Raw genomic sequence first — 25,658 nt, forward strand, 5'->3', positions numbered from 1 at the left:
CATTTTGTAATGACATAGTTTAATTTCTATACAAAAGTGTATTTCGAAAATCACATCAGAAATGCTGAAATTTGTAAATATAGTTTAGAAATTTTCAGTCAAATAAACACTGAAGTTTAGATATTATTCAAATAAACATTTTAACATGTTCAACAACATTATTTGTACATTTAATGTTTATAATAAATTTTTATGTTCAAATCCAATAACACATATGTTTACACACAGCTACATTTTGGTAAAAATATCACAGTTTTACAAAGTGCTTCAGCATGTACAATGAATATTGTTCATATAAAACTATCACAGTTTAACACAACATACTAGAAAAAGAAAATAAATATAACATCATTTTTGATAATCCCAGATTCAAAAATTCAAAACAGAACTTTGAGAGACAGACTCTGTGTTAATAAATTTCTTTTAATGCAAGAACAGTATAAAGGAAATAATATTATTAAGGGAAGCTAGCTTGATTTACACTTCGAAATAGCGAGCATAGAAACGCTATGATAAAATAAAACTAAAAGCATGTTTCCTTAAGGAATAACAAATAGATGATAATAAATTGTACTATCTTTGAGTAGTTGATTTATAAGTTTTGTAAAAGCAAACAATTTCATTTCAGTTTAAACCATAAAACCATTATAGATAAAATATTAATCAGTCAACTTAGACCTCATATAAAAAAAAGTAAAAACTGCATAACTCTCAGAAGATACAAATGTGCAAGTTAAATTTTAATTGACAAAATATACGATTTACATAAACAAGGATTTACATGAACCTTAAATTTTAAATCAAACATATTTCTGTTACAAGAATATACTTTATAACCATGTTGTTATATCAACAAAAAATGTTGACATTTTGGCAGGATATCACTATCACAGTACAAAGCACTTGGGTGATAACAAATAGGTCACAAGACATAACAACAATACTTTGATGGTAAATATTCATGTTTACAAAATACTGTTCAATATTAATACAATAAAAGTTTAACAACAGCTTTACATAAAATGTAATCCATACAGTTACATGATCTGAATTATATCTTGCACAATCTCTTAAAACACATCTATTTTTGTTCATTTTTCACTGTTTTGATCACTGATATTTAAGAAATTTTTAGTCTTTGTAATACAGGTGCCCCTTTAATTGGCGACGAGACGGCAGTAGTTTTTAGTCTTATATTGTCTAAAATGTAATTAACTCTCTGTCCCCTCATTCTGGGATCTGGGTGTGGTCCTCTCATGGGATGGGAGGAGACTCCCCTGGGTGGGGCATAATCTGGCAGTACTCCACGTACATTGTAACTCCACTGCATATCTGGTGTCTGTAGAAAAGAAAGCAGGTTTAGAGTTGATAAGGGAAAGCTGATGAAAAAATGCAAGCATTTACTGCACATGTAATTAATTTTGGCAAATAAATCAGCAATTATTCACATACCCAAGGATATAATAAGACATATTTAGCTTGCCTAAAGCAATATGCTCTCCTATTCTGATATGGACATTTATCTCTAAAACATACTTTCAAAAGCAAAAATTTGCAAAGTGTTTCAGCAATGATACAGTCTAAGGAAAATGTAAAATGTCCAACCTGTATAATAAGTTTTCCAGTATATATTTTTCCATACACAGATGGACAGAAACCAACTCTTACAAGTGTTCCATTACTACCTAGAGGAAGTAACTCTCCTGTTGCTGGGGAAATGGTGAATTCTGGATCACTTCCAGCAGAGAAATATGCATTGTATTGTAAAGGATACCTGGAAATATAAGTATGTTTATGTCATTGTTTTGTTAGATTAAACAGTTCCTATCATTTCTGTTGATTTAAGTTTTGTAAGAAAAGAATGTTAGACACTTTTGATATAATTCTCTAATATAATTACACTGACATTAATACCACCTCTGTCAATACTACCGAACAAGTTATTTGTTTGTTTGTTTTGGGTTTAACTCCATTTTTCAACAAAATTTCAGTTATGTAACGGCAGGCAGTTAACCTAACCAGGATCCATGCTGTTCAATATTTGTTTTATCTAATTGCAAATAGCTTTGAAAGCGAACAGCATGGATCCTGACCAGACCACGCAGATGCGCAGGCTGGTCTAGATCCATGCTGGTCGCAAATGCACCAAGTTGGTTTTCTCATGGTGCGGCTCATTTATAAATTAGAATTTCAAACAGAAAGAAAAAGGTATAAAACTCACTTAGTTTGACTAGTGAGCCGGAAACCAACAGATGACTCCTTGCCAAGCCCAGTTGCCTCAATATCTATAAGATCATCTACCGGAGGTTCCAGTGCCAGGAACCGGATTGGAAACTTCCAAACTCCACCCTGTGAGGCCTTCACTTCTAAGGTCACCCCATAGCTGAAAGTTAAAATAGAATTAATTGTTTCTGATACCTAGCTACTTCTTGCACTAGTATGTTTTTGTATTGTTTTAAATAATCTTTGTGGTTGAAGCCTAAAAGCAATTTCCTGTGGGCTTCATCTGTGCAAACAATTTTGAGAACTGAAAAAAATTCTTCATTGGTAATGTGACTGTTTCTAATGATTTCTTCCATTTACAAAAATTATTTACACGAATTTCCTTTTGCTTTATAAGTGACAATATTTATGATATATTCACTTATGCCGTAACTGGCCTAACAACATATAAAATTTTCAAATTGATAATAACTGAAAATTAATATACTGTTTCCTACAATAAAGCTTATCATCTTTACTGAATTAAAAAAAATAGAAACAGAATATTTATTTTGAACAAAATTTGTCAATGAATATTACTGAAATCACAGAATTTTAATAGAATATGCATTTTTTTGCCATATTTAGGCATTTATGATTGTTTTAAGACATGGACCACAAAAAAATTTGACCATAGGTCCAGCTTTTTTTGCTGTTGTTAACAGCTACACTCATAACGAAAATTTAAAATCTGTAAATTTGTTTGAATATCAGTTAAAAACATAAGTCACCTGTTATGTCAAAAATGCTTTCATATATGTCAGATATTTCCTTAAAAAAAAGAATAAATTCTAAAACGATGTGTTCAGTTTTATATACAACAGCTTCAGACTTTTGGTCATTTTTGAGCTAAAGCTAATTTTCTTATATGAGCCGTACCATGAGAAAACCAACATAGCAAATTTGCGACCAGCATGGATCAAGACCAGCCTGCACATAGTGCAGTCTGGTCAGGATCCATACTGTTCACTTTCAAAACCTATTGCAATTAAAGAAACCGATAGCGAACAGCACGGACCCTGACCAGACTGCGCGGATCCATGCTGGTCGCAAATGCACTATGTCGGTTTTCTCATGGTGCAGCTCATATCAAATGCTACAAATGTAAACCACCAATAAATGAAATCACTTACTCCATAGTTCTGAATGGATTGAAGATCACATTGAATACAAGCACCACAAGTCCAGATGCTGTGTCTCGGTGCTGGCGTACCAACTTGAGGGCAACAGAGTTCTGAAGATTCTCCTTGGTCTCGGGGTCCTTGTACGACAGCTCATATGTAAACTCTTCAGCTACTGCTAGTGCTGCAAGTGAAAATACAACCCATTTATTCTAACAGGACACAGAAATTATTGCAAGTTGTAGCATGACCTTAGTTGGCTTAATATTCATATTTTATATAAAACTACAAAATCAAATTTCATGAGTCATGCAATAAACACTCCTTGTCAGAATTTCCCAAAATAGCCATGCTTTTTGGAAGAAAACTTACTTTCTCCAACCACAATTCCATCTGGTAATTTTGGTGACTCATTCTTTGGAGTGATGGATCGTGTATAGATTGACCTCTGTGGACCTGAAGTTACAGGGGCAACTCCAGCCAATGTGACCTCTAACCTCTCCTCCAGTCTGTCCCTGGCCTTACACTCAATAACAGCCCCATATGACTCCTTGATGGGTCTTGATTCAGGGATACCCTGGATAGGAAACACCCAGCGCACTTCACTGACCCCTTCACTGCCTGTCCTAGACAACTGGTACCTAAACAGATAAATAATTTACTGAAATTAGTAATAAGTAATATACATATTCAAGAGTTCTTAAGAAAAACAAGGTCACTGGGGAAGAAATATGGTGCTTAACAGCAGAAACAAATGTTAAACTTTTCAATTCTATGATAAAATTAGGATTATATTAAAACTAGCATATACAGTGTTACATACCCTTGTGTATCTCTGGGAGCATACTGCCATTTCTCACCATCTTCTCTTGTCACAATCACTGTGCAGATAGCCTCGTACATTTTCATCTCTGTTGGAGCAAAGCATACCGGGATATCTAGGGTAGATTTTGGGCCCACACGAATCCCTCCTTTACGTTTAAGCAGCAGACAGAATGGAGAATTTTCTTCTGATGGACTACCTTCTAACGTTTCTTCAAGGGTGGAGTTCTTGTCTGAAATGTAACAAATAAATTAACAGACTTAACAGACAATCAAAACTACAAGCCAAAGACATTAATATAAAGCCACTGTCAGCAGTGATTGTTTTTAATGATATTACAAGTCACTTTGGTAGAACCACACATTTGGCAAATTTTCAAATGAACTTAAAAAGGGTTCAACATCATGCATCTAACATATGGTATTAAAATTTCTCCCCCGATGACAACAATAATGAAAAGCAGTCCATGGAGCTTTTTAAGAAACTATATAGACAGGTACCAGAATGTAAGAATGCAAATGTCATAAAGAAGTACAAACCTCTAAGCATAACTTCACAGAGTACAGCTTGGTCCATGGGGTTTCTAAATGGTATGATCAGAGTTGTGTTTGAGCCCGCAACAGTAAACACACTCACAGGGTCTTGGGTTTGTGGTAACAGTCCAGTGCCAGATGCCACAAACACCCACTCTCCCAACTGCAGAAAGAAACAAATAGTGTCAAATTATTTGGATACATAGACTTAACCTTGAGCCTCATAAAAGCATCATACCTGTACTCTTTGTTTTTGTCTATTTTGCCTTGATAACAAATCAGAAAGATAGCCAGAACAGTAGACTTCACTCGGTGGTTGTGCACACATTTGAAGCAGAGGTTTGGTTAAGAATATTGCATCAGAAACTAATTTCTCTTAGACCTACTTACTATACTTATAGTTTATCCTTTACCCTGCTAAATTTCTAAAATGGACTGGTCTATAATTCAATTTGGGCATTATCATTCATTATTCAAAGAAGTGTTCACTAAAAATTTACTGACTGAATACCGGTAGCGAACAGTGCCAAGGCAGAGTCACATAAAGCCAGCAGGCTAAAGGTTTAACTATGTCAAAAATGGTTAAACAAAACATACCTTAATGTCAAGGAATGGCTGATACAGTAGTATAATAATTATATATATTACCTGTTCACTCAGGAAGCAAATCTTTGACAGATGGTCTCCCTCTCCAAGTGCTGAAGGCATAAAATGCAACGGTATCTCAAGTCGTGAGTTTGGTGCCAGGATGATTGGTCGCTCATTGTCGCGTTCCAGGGAGAAATTGTTTGTATTGGATACCGAGGGGATAAGTTCTAGGGTCTCATCTGTTGGGTTATCAAGTAATATATTCTGCTTTGTCCACCTGTAAATAAATGAAAATTTCTTTACTCAGCAGCACTCTGGATATGCCAAGCAAAACATACACTTTGGATAGACAAGGTATTGCCACTAAGACATCAATCTATATTATGACTAGAATGCAGTTCACCAAGTTCATTGAATCTGAAATACATGTTGAAAATGTTTTACAATTAGACATTTATTCATACCAGTGCCGAGACAAGCACTTTTCATACTATAAGACATGTTTTATTTTATATGTTCTGTACCTGCCAAGTTCACACTGCATGTGTGGAAGTGTAGTCTGAGTCGGTGATTCTGCCATTAACTTCAGCAAATACCAGAACTCTCCTACCATCTCATGGTAAAATATCAAACTGAAACATAATCAAACAAAAATTGTTTTTTTAAAAAATACCAAATTTAAACAACTCAATGATTATAAATGTATGTTATTTTATTGGTGTGAGTTGCAGTTTTAAAGACACAATTTAGGAATGTTATACAGTCAATTCAATTTATCAAATCAGTATGATAAACATGTCACTATAACAGTGAGGAAAAGTAGTCAACAGCAGAAATATTCACTGTAATAAATAGGCTTAAATGAAATTTTGTTTTATTTATATCATGTTATCTGAAAAAAGCTCGTAACTCCCAAGATAAACTGGGATCTGTAGTACTGTAAATACTGTTTAAATGCAGGCCTCTGTGACTAAGTGGCTAAAATTGCTCCTCAAAGCTGTGGGTTAAAAACCTCAAATGTGGAGTAGAGTTGTATCATGTGAGAAAGCCATCTACAGGATTAAATAAAGGTCAGTGGTTCCACACAGGTGCCCGTCCCAGCCTAGCATATTGCCTGGAGGGGCTCCTTAGGGTCTTCCTTCCTCATCAAATGGTGGAAAGTGGCCATAAAACCTATAATTTTGTCAGTGTGATGTTAAACTAAACAAAGCAAAAAAAAGAAGTGCTTACCTGCCCTTGGTTTGTCCAATCACAGCTGGAGCATACTGTAATGTATAAACATCTTTGGAGCCAGCTGGAAGTGTGATAGATGGGGCACCAGACAGGTCACGCCCAGCTATTGTAGCTTCCAGAGTGACCTCGTGCTGTGTGGGGTTTCTCACTATCACCTCCAATAACTGCTTCTTCTGTAAGCCAGAAAACAGCATTTCATAAACTAACTTAACTAGGCATTATTAACCGCAGATAATACAAATTTACTATTGAGCAACATAATAAAGAAAGCTGCATCTGCCTATAGTCATCAAGTGCTCAAGTCCCATCAATACAACTGAACTAATACTGTTGTCTATACATCACAGTCTAATTTAACTCTGCTGTGAACATGTACACTGTCTGTCACCTGATTTGTTAGGTACTGAGAATTCATTTTATGTCTTTGCAATGAACTTCTGTAGTTTTAACAAAGGTAGCTGTTACAGAGAGATATGAATCTGCTGAAGATTCACTAAATTAAAATTTTAATATCTGTTTTCCTGGATTTAATTTCCTAAATTGACACTAACATGAAATAAAAAAAAACAACAACAGCAGTCCTCTTTGTAAAAGAGCACTTACAAGATTTTGCAGAGCTGTAAAAAATAGTAAATTTTGATTACATTACCTGACAAGAACAAGTGACCTCTAGGACACGTTCTGGTGGCGATGGTTTGACATGTATCTCTAGGGAGTACCACACCCTGTAACCATAGAACTGTCTCGTCTCCTCATCCTCGTCTGGCATCTCATCACCATCACTATCTACCTCACTGTAACAGACAATCACAATTTATTACACCATCCAATTCATATAGTCCGGAAGGTTCAGGGGGCAGTTTTAGAATACAACACTGACAGTGGTCAAAATTTCATGTTTATGCTCACTGCTTGAATTTTGAAACTGGTATAACTTTGGCCTATAATTATTATATAATTTTAGAAAAGACTAGATATTTTAACGCACAGGTTTTTACCTTGAATGCATAATTCTTATACCATGCAAAATATATTCAGGCTACTACTTCAACATTATTCAGTCAATATAATTGTTTCTGTTGCAAGTATAGAGTTCACCTGTTCAGTATCAAAGAAGCATTTTCATTTCACTGGTCACGTAAGCTTTGAATGTATACCATACAAATCATACTTACACTACTGGATTTTTGCCAGCTACGAAAGCAATAACCCCCTTGAATACTCCACGTCTTACAGGGGCTACTGTCATTTTGTACATTGTTTGTTGCCCTGGTAACACACTTATAGACTGGTTACCACTCACTATTGATAGGTCAGATTCAACCTGAAAATAGTGACAATAAAAATCTAATATCTGACTTTCTAAATTCTGACTTTTCCCTTAACTTGATCTTTTTTGACGTTACTTAAACTAAGATGACAACCCAACTAAGTTGATATAAATGAAGTTCATATTTTATCTTTAAACCACAAAGAAGCCGACAAGTTGTTGTGGTAATATTATGAACCAACAAAAATCTAAATTGTAACAGTCAACTACTTAAAGTAATATAAGTATTCAACTGCTATGAGCTCTAAACATTTTGTAAAAATATTTTCCATGTGAAGTGCAAAGTTCTAGCCAGCCTTTACCTTGTAGCATAATTTCTTTCTAGTCACATTTGGAATCTTCAAATCATATGTTAACCTAAAAAATACATGAATCATTCAAACTTTTAATGTATGTAAACACATAATACACAATTACTTAACATCTATAGGTATTTAACCCTTACCCTGCTATATTTCTATAATGGACTGGTCCATCTTTCAATTTGGGCAGTACCACTTATCATTCAAAGGGGGTTTTCACTGAAAATTTACTGACTGAATAGCGAACAGTGCAGACCATGATCAGACTGCACGGATGTGCAGGCTGATCTTGGTCTGCACTGGTCGCAAAGGCAGAATCATCTGCCGCCAGCAGGCTAAGGGTTAATAGTTAAACATTGTCTGAAAAAAGCCTCCATTTTGTTTTCAATATAATAAAAATTATTTTTCTGTTAAAAATAATTCAATTTATTTTTGGAGAAATTGTCATCTGTCTGCAATTGACGATCATTATCAGCTGCTATGTATTCAAATATGTAATCAAATAAAAATTTTCACGGTATTCAGTATCAAATATAGAAAGTCAACATACGTTTTCTTGACCTGTGACTTGAGCACTACATGTTCTAGAGCCAAGGGTTTCTCTGCTGTTCCACTCAAGTGGAACACATGTTCAGTACCATCCTCCCTGTTTGTCAAAACAAGCTTGCCCTGAAGGATAATAAATTAAACAATTTCATATCAGAGTATACACGCTTTTGATTATTTCTTATAAAGAAAATTGTATCTCCTACATTGTTTTATCAATTCATACATAAAACTGTGAATACTTTTTACTGTAACATTTTTATATGAACCTATAGTTGACGAAATACAGTCTTACTGCAAAAAACTGTTTGGAAAAAAAATGAAATTAATTTTTTCAGCTAAAACACTTCGATATAGTTAACAAAAAATTTATGTTGCAAACTTCATAATGATTTCTTTATGGTGTCATCATTGGTTCTTCATTAGATACATACAGTGACAGGGTTTTCATTCTGTGGCCTGAAAACAAGTGGATATTTTGAAGTCTGGTAAGCTTTTGCTAGGATACTTGATGGACCATGGAACCCATTTCCTGTTATATGTGCCTGAAGTGGCCAGTCATGGTTGGTCATGTTTACCTGAAATTTACATCAATATTTCTATTAAAATTTCTGCCTATTTGTTTTCAAGTGAATAAAAAAAAAGCAAGACATTAAAACAATGTAATTGTTATTTGTATTATCAAACTGACCTGATGTTTTAAAGGCTATAACTATTTGCAATCACTTTTTATCTGATGGTGACTTTGGTCAAGTCGTAATTACTTGAAAATGCCTTCTATGATTTTTTTCACAATTGAGAGAGCCAGTTGCTGAAGGCAGTTTTTTTTAAATTAAGTAGAAGTGAATATGCATATTTAATAGAACTGAGATTCTAGTATTACATTACCAGTGGTATTTCCTGTGTAACATTCTGGTGTACAGGTGATGTGAAGTTTATTTCTGCAGTGCTTCCCTCTGGGTTAACTGTACATTCTATCCTGAACACTCGTACATCATCCGTACCTCGCAATATTATTTCAACTGGGTAGTGACCAGGATCCTCAGCGTAAAATTTCACTGGAATCTCAATCTTTCCATGCCTATTTGGTGAGGCTGTAATCCGTAAAATTTTGTAATAAATTTTTCAACACTATTTTATATGGTACAACTCAGTTAAAGGCAAGATATACTAATTTGAATAACTACTAGCAGAGGTAGTGGTGTTCACTGTTAACTTTCTTCATTACTTTGTATGATAATCAAAACTTTACAACTTTAAACATATTGTATGCTATTCATGTAATTGTCTATGTATACATTATACAGGTACATGCTAAATTGAAGTTCTAAAAACAAGCCTCGTTAATGCTAAAACAATTACTCTCAAACTGGATATTTTTATAAATTATACCAGCACAAAATTAAATGGCATTGGTCAATGTACATTTAATAACAATAAATGGTATAATACTCCAGTATATGAAAGTTTTATATAAGTTTTGGAAATGCGTGTAACTCTTATGGGGAAAATTGTTCTATGAATTTTAATTTGGCACATAATTGTACACAGGACTACAGCCTTGAACATTGACTTGAATAAGGTTGGATTAATAACCTGTTATGTAAGCAAGTTTTCAAGCAAGTAAGTACATTTTTTTCTGTTAAAAATATTACTGATAATTTCCAATATGAGCAAAATAATGTAAATTTTCCAAGAGAAGTTATACATTATATCTGTTTACCTATATAGACATTCTTGCCAGTTGGAGCACTCTGTGACCTTTCACCTGATGGGGGAATAAACAATTTATCTGGCAGTTTGAAATGACTGGAGTCAACCTCAACTTTGTAAGTCTGGCCTCTAGGTCCACGTTCCTGAAAAATCATGTTATCAGTTTTCATACATCTTTATGGACTAACATTAATTAGCAACATTTGTGAATAAAAATTTAAACTTCCACCAAAATCATACTTTTTTTATCAAGTTCATCCACCTCTTAAAAACATAAGTGCCATAATAATTTTATATGTATATGTGATTTGAATATAAACACAGTGTGCAACAATACCAAAATACCCTTGTTTTATGCATTTGAGAGTTTCATGCAGTCTATACCTCTATGATTAAATTCTGTACATCGGTGAATTTACCACTGACTTACCTTTATTCACAGTCATGTATTGATAAAACCTATGATATTAGTTTGGCATTAAGATTTGAATGCATACATCATCTTAACCTTTAGCCTTCTGGTGGCAAGTGAGTTTGCCTTTGCAACCAGTAGTGCAGACCAAGATCAGATCATGGTCTGCACTGTTAGCTACTCAGTCAGTAAATTTTTGGTGAAAAACCCTTGAAATAATAAATGGTATTGCCCAAACTGAATGTTGGTACAGTCCATTTTAGAAATTTAGCAGACTAAAAGTTAAGATATATAACCATTCACAAAACAATTCTCACATATTTTATGAAAATGTGTGCATGTATCAAGATGGCTTTAATTATTTGTACATAGGATAGAACTAAGAAAAACTTTACAAACACATCTAAATCATGGTGTGCATGCAACAGTTAATTTAATAAGGGGGGATGATGGCCCTAAGATTCACAGCTGTATTGAAAAATTTTGGTAGGGGATCACCCAAGAAATATTGTTTCGAAATCATTTTGAAATTGTACCAAAGGTTTATTGGAAGATCAAGCCATATAGAGAAAACTAGTCCCACCCCTTAGTGGTCACACTTTTTGGAAAAATCAGGATAACTTGCAGAAATTAGACAGAGCATTACCCATCAAACATTGCTGTCAAATTATTTTAAAACTGGATCAGTGGCTTCAGTGATTTTTTAAGATTTCCAAATAAGGAAAACAAGCCCCACCAGAAGGTAATCATGTTCTTTAACAGAACATAATTCCATGAAGGAATCTGGTCATAAAAACGACACTGCTATGACATCATTTCCAAATTGATTAAGTAGTTTTGTGAGGAGAACATATTTAAAGTTCTTCTTACTGGTTGCTATGGCAACTGGAACTCTGTATGAATGACCTATTTTTTGAAGAAAATGGAAAGGGAGCCGGGGAAGAAATAACTCTGTGAAGTTTGGTTGAAGTTGGCTTGGTGGTTTAGGAGATGTTCTTGTGGATGACAGACACAGACTGAGAGCAACTGATTGTTAAAGCTCCCCATGAGCACTTAATGCTTAGGTGAGCTAAAAATCTTTAAGTAATTTAAAACAGGTATTGTACTATAAAGTAATACATCTCACATCTGCATGACAATGATCACTTCTAATAAAATAGCAGCCTTACTTTAGCTTTCTTGATTGCTGTTTGTGGGTCACTAGATAATTTTGTGATAGTTTGTGCAGCCACATTGCTACAGTGCAGTGTTCCCGTGGCAACACGACGTGTAAACTCAACATCTGTCATGCGCTGCAAATAACACAACATACAACACATGTGCACTACCTACACCATATAATATATGTGCTAAAACATGTAAATAAGGGTGCAACACACAAGACCTAAAGCAACAACATGGACCAAGTAACAACATCAACAACAAAACTGACACAATGATTTTGATTAAATAAATATAAATGCATCAGAAAATTTTAAGGCCAAGTAACTTTTTAATCAAGTCTCAATGCCATCAAGTAAAATATTTCAGTTAACAGATAAGCCTTTTTACAAGTGACCCGAGTGTTTATATTCACACTTTTAACAACAGTTAATTTTTTTTAAAAAGTTAAATTCCAAGATTTTCTATTAAGAAAAGTCTTCTCATTCAATTTAGTAACGCTGAACGTTGGAAGAAATTAATGAAGGCTTAAAGTAAACTTTTTAATATAGTTGTTGCAGAAAAGTAAATATTCTATTTGACAGAAAACTGTCATGTATCTACTGGCAGCTATATTCTCTCACAGGAACAATGTACATACCTGCTGTGAAGCTAGTAGGAGGGCTTTTTCTCGAGCCTGATTAGTAAATGGTACAGTCAGATATTCCTGTAACTCCTGTCCAGCCTCACACTTCCAGTACACCACACGTTCGTCTCCTCCAAACAGTCCCTTTCCTGTACCTATAATATAAGTAAATGTTACACTGTACAATAAACTACTTCTAATTAAAGATTAATTCAGAGCACATTAGCTATGTTTTCAAGTCTGTAACACTTACTCTCCAACATTTAAATGTTTTTAGCCTTTTTCTGACCAAAATAAAAAACAACCTTGGTGGGAGCAACAAAAACAAAAATATTTAGAAGTGAGTCATATACAACTAGAATGCCTGGACAGCATGTTAGTGGAGTTTTTTTCTTTGTGTCCGAGGTTATTTTATAATATATCTATGCATGACAAAGTTTCAGTTTCAGTTCAGTCACAAATGTAACAGACTAATGGACTAATGGACAAATGGACAGATGGAAACAGCACAAACCTATAATCTCAAAAACTGGTTTTCAATCAGTCAGGCACTAATAAGCAGATTGAACATTATGCACTAAAATAATTATCATTGTTTTAACCACTTAAAGATTCTTGTAAAGGAAAAGTTTCCATCTCAAATATATACTACAGATCAAACAAACCAAAAACAAAATCAGGCCATTTTTTAACATTTTACCTGCTGCAGCAGCACTGCTTATCCTAACACTGTGTGTTGTCTTCACAAACGGTACAACATCTGGGAGTGGCATGGTTGACTTTGCCTCTATAGAGTACAAGAACTCGCCTACTTCCTCATTTAAGAAGATCACAGAGCACTGGCGCTCTCCAACATTGAAGGGCAGGAAGTGGATCTCTACTGTTGTACTGGAATAAGCATCCAGGTAAACACTGGATACTGGACTGTAGAAGGCACTCATCATGTTTTCATCATCTGAAAATAAATTTAGTGAATTCTGAGTTGATATGTCAAGCAAACATTTCTGATAATAAACTACTAATACAACATGCTCTATCGTCCTTATGAAGTATTTTTTACATATATATAATCTCCAATATGTGACTTTTAGAATAACTGCATACAACAGTTCTGTAAAGTTACATATTGACCATACTGTAACATAGTACTTTATCTAAAATAGAAATATACAGTAAAACTTTGTTTTGCTTGAACTTGGACAATTCGAACATCGGCCTTTGCTCCAACTCATCGTCAGGTTGTGACAAAAACTACGTATAATGTAAACCCTTTGATGGCTTGAGCTACTGATTACTCAAAACAAATTTTGCCGGTCCCACAGAGTTCGGGCAAAGGAAGTTTGACTGTATATGCTTCTTAACAATTTCAAGTAAAGAAACATTTAAAGATGTATTATGCTCATCTTTCACTAAAAATTCTATCATTTGACATTGAATTAATCTTAAAAATTCTCATCAAATATGCTGATATCACAGAACATATAAACTGCGTATGTAGAACTAATATCAAAATAACAAAATCTGTTAAAAACACTTCAATCCACTTTTTTATGGCATAACATTCACATACTGTGTTTACATATATATTTATTAGTGTGTAGAATTTCAAATCAAACACACAGTACTGTTTATACACTGTTTATATTTACATAGATCCAGTGTAGTCACTGTTCACATCTTTTTACATTAAATTTGGATAAATACAGCTTTTAACTTATAATCTAAAGTAATTCATAGTTTTGTTTCTTTTTTTCTCATGATATTTACCCTCTTTCTGCATCTGTAGTGTATCAGAGATCTTTGGAGGTGGAGAAGGTGGGGTTTCTGGTCGTACAATACCTGAATCAATCTTTGACCTAATTCTTTTTCTCTTTTTCTCCTTGCGTTTAAGTATCGCAGCACTCTTGCCAGGATCCAGCAGGGCTCCACTGGCCTCTACAAGAACAATCCTGAACTCTCCAGCCTCTGAGAATGGGTTTGTGACATCAAGGTTGATCTTCTCAAGCTCATAGCATGGTGACTCACACTTTATCACTTTCTGCAAATATCAAATATACATCTTTATAACACACTACTTCCATTTACAAGTTGCCAGCATGTTTACATATTCAAAGACCATATATGGATTTATGACATCATATAAATGCCGAATATTCCAGAGGGCACAATGCTTGTTTGGCTACAACTTTTTACATGCATACTGTATGTCATCATGAGATTAATGCATTGTACCTGATGTAACCCAAGGACAGGCTGTGTTGTGACTTACTTTTCCAACAGCTATTTCGGGCTGATGACTTTATTGTTTCAGAAATCTATGACCTCAGATATATGCAACATTGGATCAATTAAAACTATGTGAAACAAGCAAAAATCAAAACTATAAATATAAGATATAAATCACAGTCACAATTTCAATTTGTGTTGAAATACATGGTTATAAATAAAATACACATGGAGGCCTTCATTCACTTTATACATGCCAATATACATTCTATACCCACAGGTATTCTCTTAAACTGCAATTTTATTCTTAAATAAAATAGCTGAAGAAAAATCCAGTCAGCATTTATACCGTTACCTCATCAAATTTGAATGCCAAAAACTCTTAGCAGTTTTGTTTGCATGAGGAACAGAACAAATTACAGGGAATTTCACCTTAAACAGAAACTATACATCTGAAAAGAATTTAAGGAATCTTTGAAAGTGTTCCCACTTTAATAATGTGAAAGAATATTCAAAATATTATTAAAATTTACCCTGCTAAATTTCTAAAATGGACTTGCCTATCATTCAATTTGGGCAGAACCACTTATTATTCAAAGGGGTATACACTGAAAATTTACTGACTGAATAGTGAACAATGCAGACCATGATCTTGGTCTGCACTGGTTGCAAAGGCAAAATCACTTGACACCAGCTGGCTAAAGGTTAAAAAAACCTACACATATATCTACTTAAACCAGAGCACAAAGTTACAAAGGAAATCTTAAACAAACTAACACAACCAAATTATAATAAAATGATCTAGGAAATTTAAAACAGAATGAGTCATAAACAATCAGTTAGCAAAATACAACTGAAAAACAATCACTACATATTTTCCACCAGTTTTGCTAAAACATGTCCTGGATAATCTCTAATCTGCTTTATGAAGAATAACGTACATTCTATATATGTTTTGTGGACTTGGTACAAAAGGCTGTTGGATATTTTTTGCCAGAAGGAAAATAATTCCTTTTTTTTTTTTCAGGCGGAAAAAATATTATGTTGTAGGTATTTGTTTCTTTTTTTCTTTTTTTTCTGTTGGGTTTAATGTTTCACTGACACAATCAAGTCAAAGCAAACTTTCCAGCTTCTGATGGTAGAGGAAGACCCCAGGTGCATCTCCTGGCATTATTTTAGACATGGGCTGACACTGGATAAAAACACTGACATGACTTCCTCACATGAAAAATTCTACAAACCAAGCTAGGTTTCAACCCCACAACCCTGTTAGACAAGTAATTCAAAGTCAGTTCCCTTAACTACTCAGCCACAAAAGCCCTGTCTCTTTTTTGCTATTCTGATACATTTTCAAACACAGCAGAATGCACAGTGCACTAGGAATTTTGTATACTCCACATATTTTTAAAATCTGCTGTTTCATGAATAAAAACTGGTGGAAAATAACACATATATAAAATACCCTAGCACATAGAACAAAGGTTTACCTCTGGATCTTTAAATTTCTGAAATTCATGTGATAGCAGTGCAAAAAACAAGGTGCAACAAGACAACGGCATAAGCCTGACCAGCCACTACATACAGTAAATCTTCACAAAGAGCACTCAACAAAAATATATCTTTTTTTTATTTCTTTATTAGGACTTCTGATTTCTTCATCAACAAATTTTGAAACAAGAGTGCCAGAATGTCATAATATACGCCCGTCACAGCAAATTAGCAAATAGCACCTGTATTTGCAAATGGAATTTTAATTTTGTGGTTGTTTAGTAATTACTGTAAATCTTTTGTTTTTCTAAGTCCACAAAAAAACTCCTTACCAGGTAGAGATACCTTAAAATACACCTAAAATTTGAAAGTAACATCTATGTTGTACCACAGAAAAGTGGTCTTGGTTTTTCCCCACGGTCAATTATAAAAAAGTTACAATATAAGTTATTTATAGTAACAACTAAGGGTAGTCAATCTTTAAAAAAAACAAAATCCAAAATAAAAATTGTAAGTCCACATAAAAATCCTTACCAGGTAGAGATAGGTCAAAATTCACCTCAAAATTGGATGTGACATGCATGTTGTACTACAGAAAAGTGGTCTTGATTTTTCCCTACGACTAGTAATGAAAAAGTTACAATATAAGCTATTTATAGTAACAAAGGGAAGTAATTCTAAAGAAGGGACCTGTGCATGACACTCCGTCTCATGATGGTGTACAATTGTGCCAAGTTACATCAAAATCCCTCCATGCATGAAGAAGAAATGCTCCGGACAAAGTCATTCTTGTATCTGACCTTTGGCCTCTGTCACCTTGACCTTAGACCTAGAGACCTGGTTCTTGCCCATGACACTCCGTCTCGTGGTGGTAAACATTTGTGCCAAGTTATATCAAAATTCCTCCATGCATGAAGAAGAAATGCTCCGGACAAAGTTTTCATTCTTGTATCCTTTGACCTCTAAGTGTGACCTTGACCTCAGATCTAAGGACCTGGTTCTTGCGCAAGACACTCTGTCTCATAATGGTTAACAATTGTGCAAAGTTACATCAAAATCCCTCTATGCATGAAGAAGATATGTTCTGGACAAAGTCATTCTTGAATTTGACCTTTGGCCTCTAAGTGTGACATTGACCTTAGCCCTAGGGACCTGGTTCTTGCACAAGACACTCCGTCTGATGATGGTGAACAACTGTGCCAAGATTCATCAAAATCCCTCTATGCATGAAGAAGATATGCTCCTGATAAGTCTGCAGACGCCGCCCGCCCATCTGCCCACCAGGGGCGTTCCCATAATACGTCCCGTTTTTCAAACAGGCGTATAAAATGTATAAACGATTCCAAACAATTTCGACAGACAGAGCTACATAAAACACAGTAAGTCTTGTAGAGAAAATGTAACTATGAGAGGTGCATTGTGCAAGAATTTCAGCAAGCTAAGATATAAGAAATACTGTATAAGTGGAAAAGTTTGGCGACGTGGAAAAGTTCACCCAAACACATTTTTATAGTCAAGTAAAGATAAACAAACTCGGCTTTGCCACTTCAGTTTTCAGCCATTCATGAATATTCCCAATGGCAAAGTCTCTGGAATAGGCAAAAGACCTTTTTTTTACCCACAAATATATCCACTTATACAGTATTTTGCAGATAGACATTCAAGAAAAACAGAACTAGTATTTCTGTGAAATCATCTGAAAGTACTATATACTTCAAACAAAAAGCTTCTTAAACAATTTTAGTGTAATTCCTTAATAATAAATGAAGCTGTAGAAAAATTCTCACCTTAGGAGCAATGTTTTCAACCTGGGTGCAGAGACTGAAGGTGAGGGTTGATCCCACAGCTGACCCTTGTCTGCGCCCAACCAGAACAAGAATGGCCTCAGAAGGTCTCAGGAAGCGGCTGGTGAACTCAACACTTAGAGGCAGGGTAGACTTGGGTGGTATTGACACAAAGTCACCTTTTGGTACTCGGAAGTCTCTCGCATCATGACCCGCTAGCAGGACCTGGTATACTAAAGGCTTTCCACTTGGATTGCTCAACTTCACCTGAAGTAATAATGAATTGTCTTAGACAGTAATTATTCTTATAACATATAAACAAATACTGAAATCTTGTTTTCTTTTATATCTGTATTTAGATAAAGTTTTTATTTTGATTAAAACAATATCAGTATTGAAAAGTGGAGCGCAGTATGCAAATTGAAATTTGTCAGCTCATAAAATGGCTAGGAAATGTTGCTAGTTTCTATACAGCATACCATCTTTTTGGGAACCAGCCTTTCTGAATTTTTGACTATGAATATAAATAACTGATCCATTGATTAATGAAGCTGAGGCAGGGTAAATTACTAAATTTTCAAAGGAAAGGTCTTACCTGTCTGGATACAGTATTATGCAGTGGTCCTGAGAATTCAACAGTAGCTTTTGGTAGATACTGCGGCAGTCTCTGGTACAGATTTGCACACAGTAGAAGCAGGGCTATAGGGTTTGGATCTGTGATGTCTATAGCCTGGATGTCATAGTCTATACCAGCATATCTCATTGCATTTGTCACTTTGAGAGCATTGTGTAAACACTGCTCAGCTGTCGCAGGTCGTGTATACATGTCCTCAAGATGTGTTTTTATCTATTTATAAATAAAATGCCATATCATATTGAATATATATCTGACATAAAGAATTTTTTCATTACAAATTTTATATTGGCTACACTGAAACTAAGAACAGATTTTAGAGAACTCCTGAATTATTTTATGTATTTAAAGCCACTGAATAAATATCTTGTGGTATATGCTATCCTACATAAAGCCGAACTGGGCCAGGCTAATGATACCAAATAGAGGAAATTTGTTACAGATCTGATTCTGTTGCATTTTTCTTTGACTGCTTTTGAAATAAGACAAAAATATAGCTAGCCTGCAGAAGTATCATAACTAAGATTGGTAATTTGCACTGGAGCTGATAGATACTGGTCTAGAATGTGTACATACCAAGAAAGGCATATGAGCTCCAAGCACAGCACCCAGTACCAGACCATCTAGTAGGTCAAAATCATAGTTCACTATCCATCGAGCAGGAGGTATCCCACCTACAACATAAATACCAGTACAGACATTATTTTCATGTATACAAACTGTAATTCACAAACAATTAACTGACTGTTTCATAGAGTGACTTACATGCCAGGGACCAATAACAGCTTTCCTACAATTTGTGTAACTATTTACCTATGGCACAACTACTTCAAAGTATGAATGTTTATCAAACTAGAAGCAAGGACTTGTTTGTATCTTTTTTGCAAAGTATCTAACATATTTTTAATAAAGCAAATTTGCTGCCATGGTTTCTGACAACCTCCAATTATGGAACATATGAAAGGTAAATGATTCTACACAATGCTCTTATTAAATTTACTAATTAAAGATCAACTGGACTGGACATGCCATTCTCATATGAAAACGTAATAAGATAATGTGATAAACCAACCTTTCTCACAGTTGAGCCAGACTTTCTGCCTGTAATGTTCATAGTGATGATTGAGCCAGGCCAGTATGATCCTCTCACCCATGTTGTAGATGTTACTACTGAATGGATCAGGGTTTATCTCTGGCATACTGATGTTCTTGTCAGGGGATGGGGTGTTCTTCAGGGTTCTTGGTGTGACCTTGGCCAGTACAAGAGTCTGCAAATAATAAAACATAATGAGAAGCTGAAATTTAATTTAAGCATTATCATCAAACTTGCATTTGGATTTCTTCCATAAAATTGGACTTCCGGATACAACACTGATAAATGAAAACAGAGTTGTTCTCTGATGTAGTAGTTGTATGACATCAAGGGCATCATTTCATGTACAAAATAAGAAAGCTTTGCAATCTTAGAACATAACTTGATCAGTAGATAACTCCTTGATATTCCTTGTCTTACTGAATTATCTCAAAATATATTTGAATGAAATGTGTTCAATAAGCAATGTCACTAAGAACAAATTTTGCAAAGCAACCATAGACTGTGTCCATTTAAATAAGAATATACATTTTCTTATGATGGTATAATATCGGACAGAGCACCTTGAGTATTTGCAGCAGTATATCTGTCCATGCTCGTTTAGACACGGCCTCAAACACATCGTCCTCCAGCTCCTCCTCAATAGGAAATTGTGCTGCCTGTTCAAAATTTCCTTTTCGTTCCAGCTCTAACCGGAACTCAGCCTGTATCTGCTTCCATAGATGGTAATCACGAGGATCCATTAGGTATTCAGGCTTCACTGAGGCCACACATGCTCCCTGACATCTATAATGATAATATCATAATTACAATCTGGTACATTAGAACATGCTTACATTTTCTTAAACAAGCATTGTTGTGTACAGCATGTATTCCACTACAAATAAGAAGGTGCAGATATAAGATGCCAAGTGATTCCAATGTTTTCCATTCAATACGCTGATACAGAGCACGATAAAAATGTATCTACTGGTTCATAACTGTAAAATAGCGGAACAAGTTTAAAGTTGTTGGCTATTAGTATGTAGATTAAAATTCTATCTTAAACCCACAATATAATGTATTTCATTTCATGACAGATTCTCAATACATACAATGTATTCAGTTATCATTTCAACACCAAAAGTAAACCTACTTCAAGAATGTGAGCAGTGTGGAGTGCTGCCAGAACACTTGCTTTACCCTCTCTATAGGGTCCGAGGGTAGGTGACCGTTGAGTGGTATCCCAGGTACAGATCTGCCAGCCAGGTTACTGATCATGTCATAAATTGTCTTGAACTCTTTCTTCAGGTTGTTTGTGTCCCAGCTTCCAGCCTTAGCACCCTTCTCCTCCTCCACTGGTTTACGACTGATTCCTCTGTAAATATTGAATATTAAATTGCCATTGACAGTGTTGGCATGGTTTATTACAACAGATTCCTCTGTAAACATTCCACATATATTATGCCATTAATTTGACAGTGTTGACATGGTTTAGCAAAATATCAGACCTGCAATAGGGCTAACCAGGGATAGAAATTACTGATGAACTTGAATGTAAAACAAATACATATGGGTTAACAAGATGCACAGACTTCCAAAGTGCCATGCTAAAAATAGAATAACTGGTTATTGGATGTAATCATACAACATAATTACATAAATGAAAATTCAAAACCTGCTTATGCCTTTTGTTGGAATACATTGTTGTAAGTTAATTTACATATTTGCAGCATGCAAAACCAGGCGTATACAGTGTGTTTTTCAGCACTACTAACCTGCCTAGTAAGCTCATGAATGTGCAAATACTTTATCATGCCGTCTGTGCAATAATGTATGTATAAATTGTGTTTATCCTAATATGTGTTACTGAAGCGTTCTAACAATAAAACATATATATCATACTACAACTGTAGCTGTGATGTAATATAAAACAACACCCAGTATGCATTATACATATGGAATAATCAACATACATATCTATTTACAACACTTTGTCTATGACAACCAATAAATCAATTAACTGAAGACAGTTTAAGCAAGTCTTCAGAAAACTGAAATCACAGCAGCTGCTAAACCTAAATTACAAATGAAAGTAACTAGTTTCATGTATTTTCTCTTTGCTCTGCAATTTTTGAAACTGTTAGTTCTTTACTTTGTGATCATACAGATCTATGTCATATATACATGCAAGTACAACATCAATTTTTTTTCCTCTGAAAATAAAACTTAACAGCTAAATCAACAACTGTAAAAAAAAATTAACATTAAAACATTTTCCAAATACTCTTGTTCTAAATTTAAGGCTTTTAAGGTGATGAATGTAACTGGTATTAACACTTTTTGAATCTGTAGTTAGTTGGGCCATTCATTGGCAGTAAGTTTGGGTTTTTTTGCTCATAAATTACAGAATTTCATCATTGCCTCAGCATGAAACTGTTGTGAAGAGGAAATACAATATTTTTTTCTCTGACGTGATGAAATCTGGGGTTGCATTCACCCCTCGAAATACTAAAATATAATATAATAGTAGTCTGTTCTCATATATCAGGTAGGGCGGCCAGTAACTACCTAAGCATAAAATATGCAGACTACAATGTGTAACACAACAGCAGAATTAACAACAAGCAATTAACATTATGTACATGATGTTTACCTTCCTTCTTGTGTGCCACACAAACCCCTGACAAATCATAAAAATGTGGTATACACTTAGTTGCATTGAGAAAAAAAAATCAATATTTGTCAAAATACATGTAATCGAGTTCAGTTGTTGAAGAACACAAGCAATGCCAGAACTTTAATAAATCAGTGAGATATTTAAGATAAAAAGAGAGATAAATTAGTGAAACACTTTAAAAGATCTTGAACAGGTCCAAGGTACACATAGCATTAGACATATATACTGATCAGTCTTAATTTTTTTGTGATTTTGTAATTATTATACTATTAATGTACCCAGCTGATAATGCTCCCAAAAATTCAAATATGATGCACTTACATCCTGAGTGAATGAGGTATAGTGATGGGGAACGGTCCCCCAGGCCAACCCTGAGCTGAGAACCATCTCTGTACAGCCAGCAGCACCTCCATATGGAAGATTCCTTCTTCTGAATCCTCGTCTGGAAACATGGCTGACCCCAGTGACCTTGAGGCAAGGTCATTCTGTCGAGACAACACTTGGTGATCTGAACCTGATGGTGGCTTATTCTTGGCTCCATCTCTATTTATTGGCGTGCTGCCATCTGTTGAATCTATGTGTAGAAAAACACAAATCTATTTAGTATCAAAAAGAACATTCTACAAAATTTTAGTCAAAGAAGTCCTTTCTGTACTGACTGTTACATATTTAAGTATAAAATTAAAATTAAATTCAATAAACATTTAAATGTAAAATGTTTGAAGAAATTCATCAGAAATATTTGCTATAATAATTGCCTCTTTCAAATGCTTTGAAAACTGTTATCAATGGTACAGTCTTTGTCATCTTAAATAATAACGTTTCTTTAAACTGAAATCTTACCAGTTGTGCTCTCAGATGACTCATAACTGGAGGATGAGACCTGGAAGTTGGAGCTTGTTGCACTTGTGCTGGGTCTGCTTGTCTGGTTTGGGGTCTGGCAAGGAATAAATACTGCTTCACCCAAGTGGTCCAAACTCTCTTTAGAAACGGTTTTCTGACCTTTTGGTGTTGAACCCTGTGAAATAAGAATACACTAAGTAATACATCACAACAATATTTTCATTGGACTGAAATAATACTTTTCAGCTATAAACTCATAGTCAGAGTAATCCAAACTAGAGCTATCACTAAAGGTGATGAATGTACCCACCGCATGCACTGACACAGTACATTGCAATTTGACGCACACAAGACTGCATAATTATGCGGACTGTATATATTTAGACTGTATGTATACAGAATAGTAACAAAAAACAAAGTCCCATAACTATGCAGAATATTTATCTAAAAGAATGTAACATGCACCATGCACAACTAGGGTTGGTACTGATCACTTGTGTGAAGTTTCATTAAATTGTGTGCAAGGGTTTGGTAGATTAGGCACACACAAGATTGCATATGCAGACTGTATGTACATAGTATGTTAACAAGAAACAAAGTCCCATAACTCTGCAATTTTTGTCGCTGAAAGAACCTAACATGCCCCATGCACAACTACTGTTGGTACTGATCACTTGTGTGAAGTTTCATTAAATTGTGTCAAGGGGATGAGGAGAGATGGTGCGCACAAGATTGTGTCTATGTATATAGTATAGTAACAAAAACACAAAGTCCCATAACTCTGCAAATTTTTTTTCTAAAAGAACCTAACATGCCCCATGCACAACTACTATTGGTACTGATCACTTGTGTGAAGTTTCATTAAATTGTGTCAAGGGGATGAGGAGAGATGGTGCGCACAAGATTGTGTCTATGTATATAGTATAGTAACAAAAAAACAAAGTCCCATAACTCTGCAATTTTTTTTCTAAAAGAACCTAACATGCCCCATGCACAACTACTGTTGGTACTGATCACTTGTGTGAAGTTTCATTAAATTCTGTCAAGGGGATAAGGAGAGATGGTGCGCACAAGATTGCTTCTACGGACAGACGGACAGACGGACAGACAGACAGACAGACAACCTGAAACCAGTATACCCCCCCTTACAACTTTGTTGTCGGGGGGTACAATTATCTCTGTTACAATATAGTCACAGTAATCCAAGTTATCTCTGTTACAATATAGTCAGAGTCATCCAAGTTATCTCTGTTACAATATAGTCAGATTAATCCAAGTTAACTCTGTTATAACATTATCATATCAATCCAAGTCAACTCTGTTACAACATTGTCATATCAATCCAAGTTAACTCTGTTATAACATTGTCAGATTAAACCAAGTTAGCTCTGTTGCAATATTGTCAGATTAATCCATGTTAATTCTGTTATAACATTATCATATCAATCCAAGTTAACTCTGTTACAACATTGTCATATCAATCCAAGTTAACTCTGTTGCAATATTGTCAGATTAAACCAAGTTAACTCTGTTGCAATATTGTCAGATTAATCCAAGTTAACTCTGTTATATCAGATTGACAATCCAAACTGACTCTGTTACAACATTGTCAGATTAATCCAAGTTAACTCTGTTGCAATATTGCCAGATTAATCCAAGTTAACTCTGTTATAAAGTGGACCAGCTCATCATAAGGAGTCTTACAATATTCTCAAAACATATATTGCATACTAATACACTATCTGGACAAGACTATTGTCAGTTGATGTAATCTAACTGGTACATGGGTACCCAGAAGTTTAAATGCTTTACCTGTTCACAGACAATCTGGTGGTCAGTCCTGTGCAGAGCCAGAAAAGGATAGCATGTTAACAGGCAGTTATCAGCTGTCGCTGTCACCATCAGCTTGAATGGTTTCTTACAGCCTTCAAAAGTGAAAATGATGTTCTCGGCAAATGAGACTGGTTTAGGGCTAGCAAATGTCACCTTACATGGCAGGCTGAATGGTTCTATTTGACCTTCATCACCACAACACGGCTTAACCTCTGAAAGAAAAAGTAACACATTTTATAAAAGATTGACAATCTGGTCTCGGCTAAAACTTGTACTGAAATGAAATAAAGAATCCAAGTAACTTGTCAATGATTGAAATAAGTCTCCTTAATATTATCAATTTTAAAAATTAAAATCATTACAAAACATCAATAGATTTGACACATCTGGAAGGATACCTTAACTTTGCTCTTTCAAAAACAGAAGAGTCAACGATATAATTTTTTTTT

At 34.8% G+C, this 25,658-nt stretch overlaps 1 protein-coding gene across 8 annotated transcripts in view; it reads right to left on the reverse strand.

The window, feature by feature from the left end:
* LOC123551890 (cilia- and flagella-associated protein 47-like) overlaps nt 1–25,658 on the reverse strand; it is a 50,228-nt gene continuing 24,570 nt past the window's right edge. For 4 of the 8 annotated variants that reach the window (XM_053541444.1, XM_053541443.1, XM_053541440.1 and 1 more), the window contains 32 exons: nt 25,189–25,421; nt 23,377–23,551; nt 22,855–23,107; nt 22,510–22,536; nt 21,010–21,231; nt 20,438–20,660; nt 19,854–20,049; nt 19,358–19,455; nt 18,743–18,994; nt 18,151–18,414; nt 16,363–16,380; nt 14,417–14,687; nt 13,350–13,604; nt 12,665–12,804; nt 12,033–12,155; nt 10,462–10,594; nt 9,627–9,832; nt 9,173–9,316; nt 8,743–8,861; nt 8,193–8,247; nt 7,736–7,884; nt 7,210–7,354; nt 6,558–6,733; nt 5,852–5,959; nt 5,388–5,604; nt 4,746–4,902; nt 4,207–4,438; nt 3,756–4,024; nt 3,396–3,567; nt 2,222–2,383; nt 1,606–1,774; nt 1–1,339 (listed from right to left, as the gene is read on the reverse strand). In XM_053541444.1, the coding sequence (XP_053397419.1) occupies nt 1,121–1,339; nt 1,606–1,774; nt 2,222–2,383; nt 3,396–3,567; nt 3,756–4,024; nt 4,207–4,438; nt 4,746–4,902; nt 5,388–5,604; nt 5,852–5,959; nt 6,558–6,733; nt 7,210–7,354; nt 7,736–7,884; nt 8,193–8,247; nt 8,743–8,861; nt 9,173–9,316; nt 9,627–9,832; nt 10,462–10,594; nt 12,033–12,155; nt 12,665–12,804; nt 13,350–13,604; nt 14,417–14,687; nt 16,363–16,380; nt 18,151–18,414; nt 18,743–18,994; nt 19,358–19,455; nt 19,854–20,049; nt 20,438–20,660; nt 21,010–21,231; nt 22,510–22,536; nt 22,855–23,107; nt 23,377–23,551; nt 25,189–25,421 (5,582 nt within the window). In that variant the 3' untranslated portion in view covers nt 1–1,120. The remainder of the gene's footprint in view (nt 1,340–1,605; nt 1,775–2,221; nt 2,384–3,395; nt 3,568–3,755; nt 4,025–4,206; nt 4,439–4,745; nt 4,903–5,387; nt 5,605–5,851; nt 5,960–6,557; nt 6,734–7,209; nt 7,355–7,735; nt 7,885–8,192; nt 8,248–8,742; nt 8,862–9,172; nt 9,317–9,626; nt 9,833–10,461; nt 10,595–12,032; nt 12,156–12,664; nt 12,805–13,349; nt 13,605–14,416; nt 14,688–16,362; nt 16,381–18,150; nt 18,415–18,742; nt 18,995–19,357; nt 19,456–19,853; nt 20,050–20,437; nt 20,661–21,009; nt 21,232–22,509; nt 22,537–22,854; nt 23,108–23,376; nt 23,552–25,188; nt 25,422–25,658) is intronic. The other 4 variants (XM_053541441.1, XM_053541445.1, XM_053541439.1 and 1 more) reach the window with 3 other exon arrangements.

This window comes from Mercenaria mercenaria, chromosome 4 (assembly GCF_021730395.1).
Source record: "Mercenaria mercenaria strain notata chromosome 4, MADL_Memer_1, whole genome shotgun sequence".
Classification (NCBI taxonomy): domain Eukaryota; kingdom Metazoa; phylum Mollusca; class Bivalvia; order Venerida; family Veneridae; genus Mercenaria; species Mercenaria mercenaria.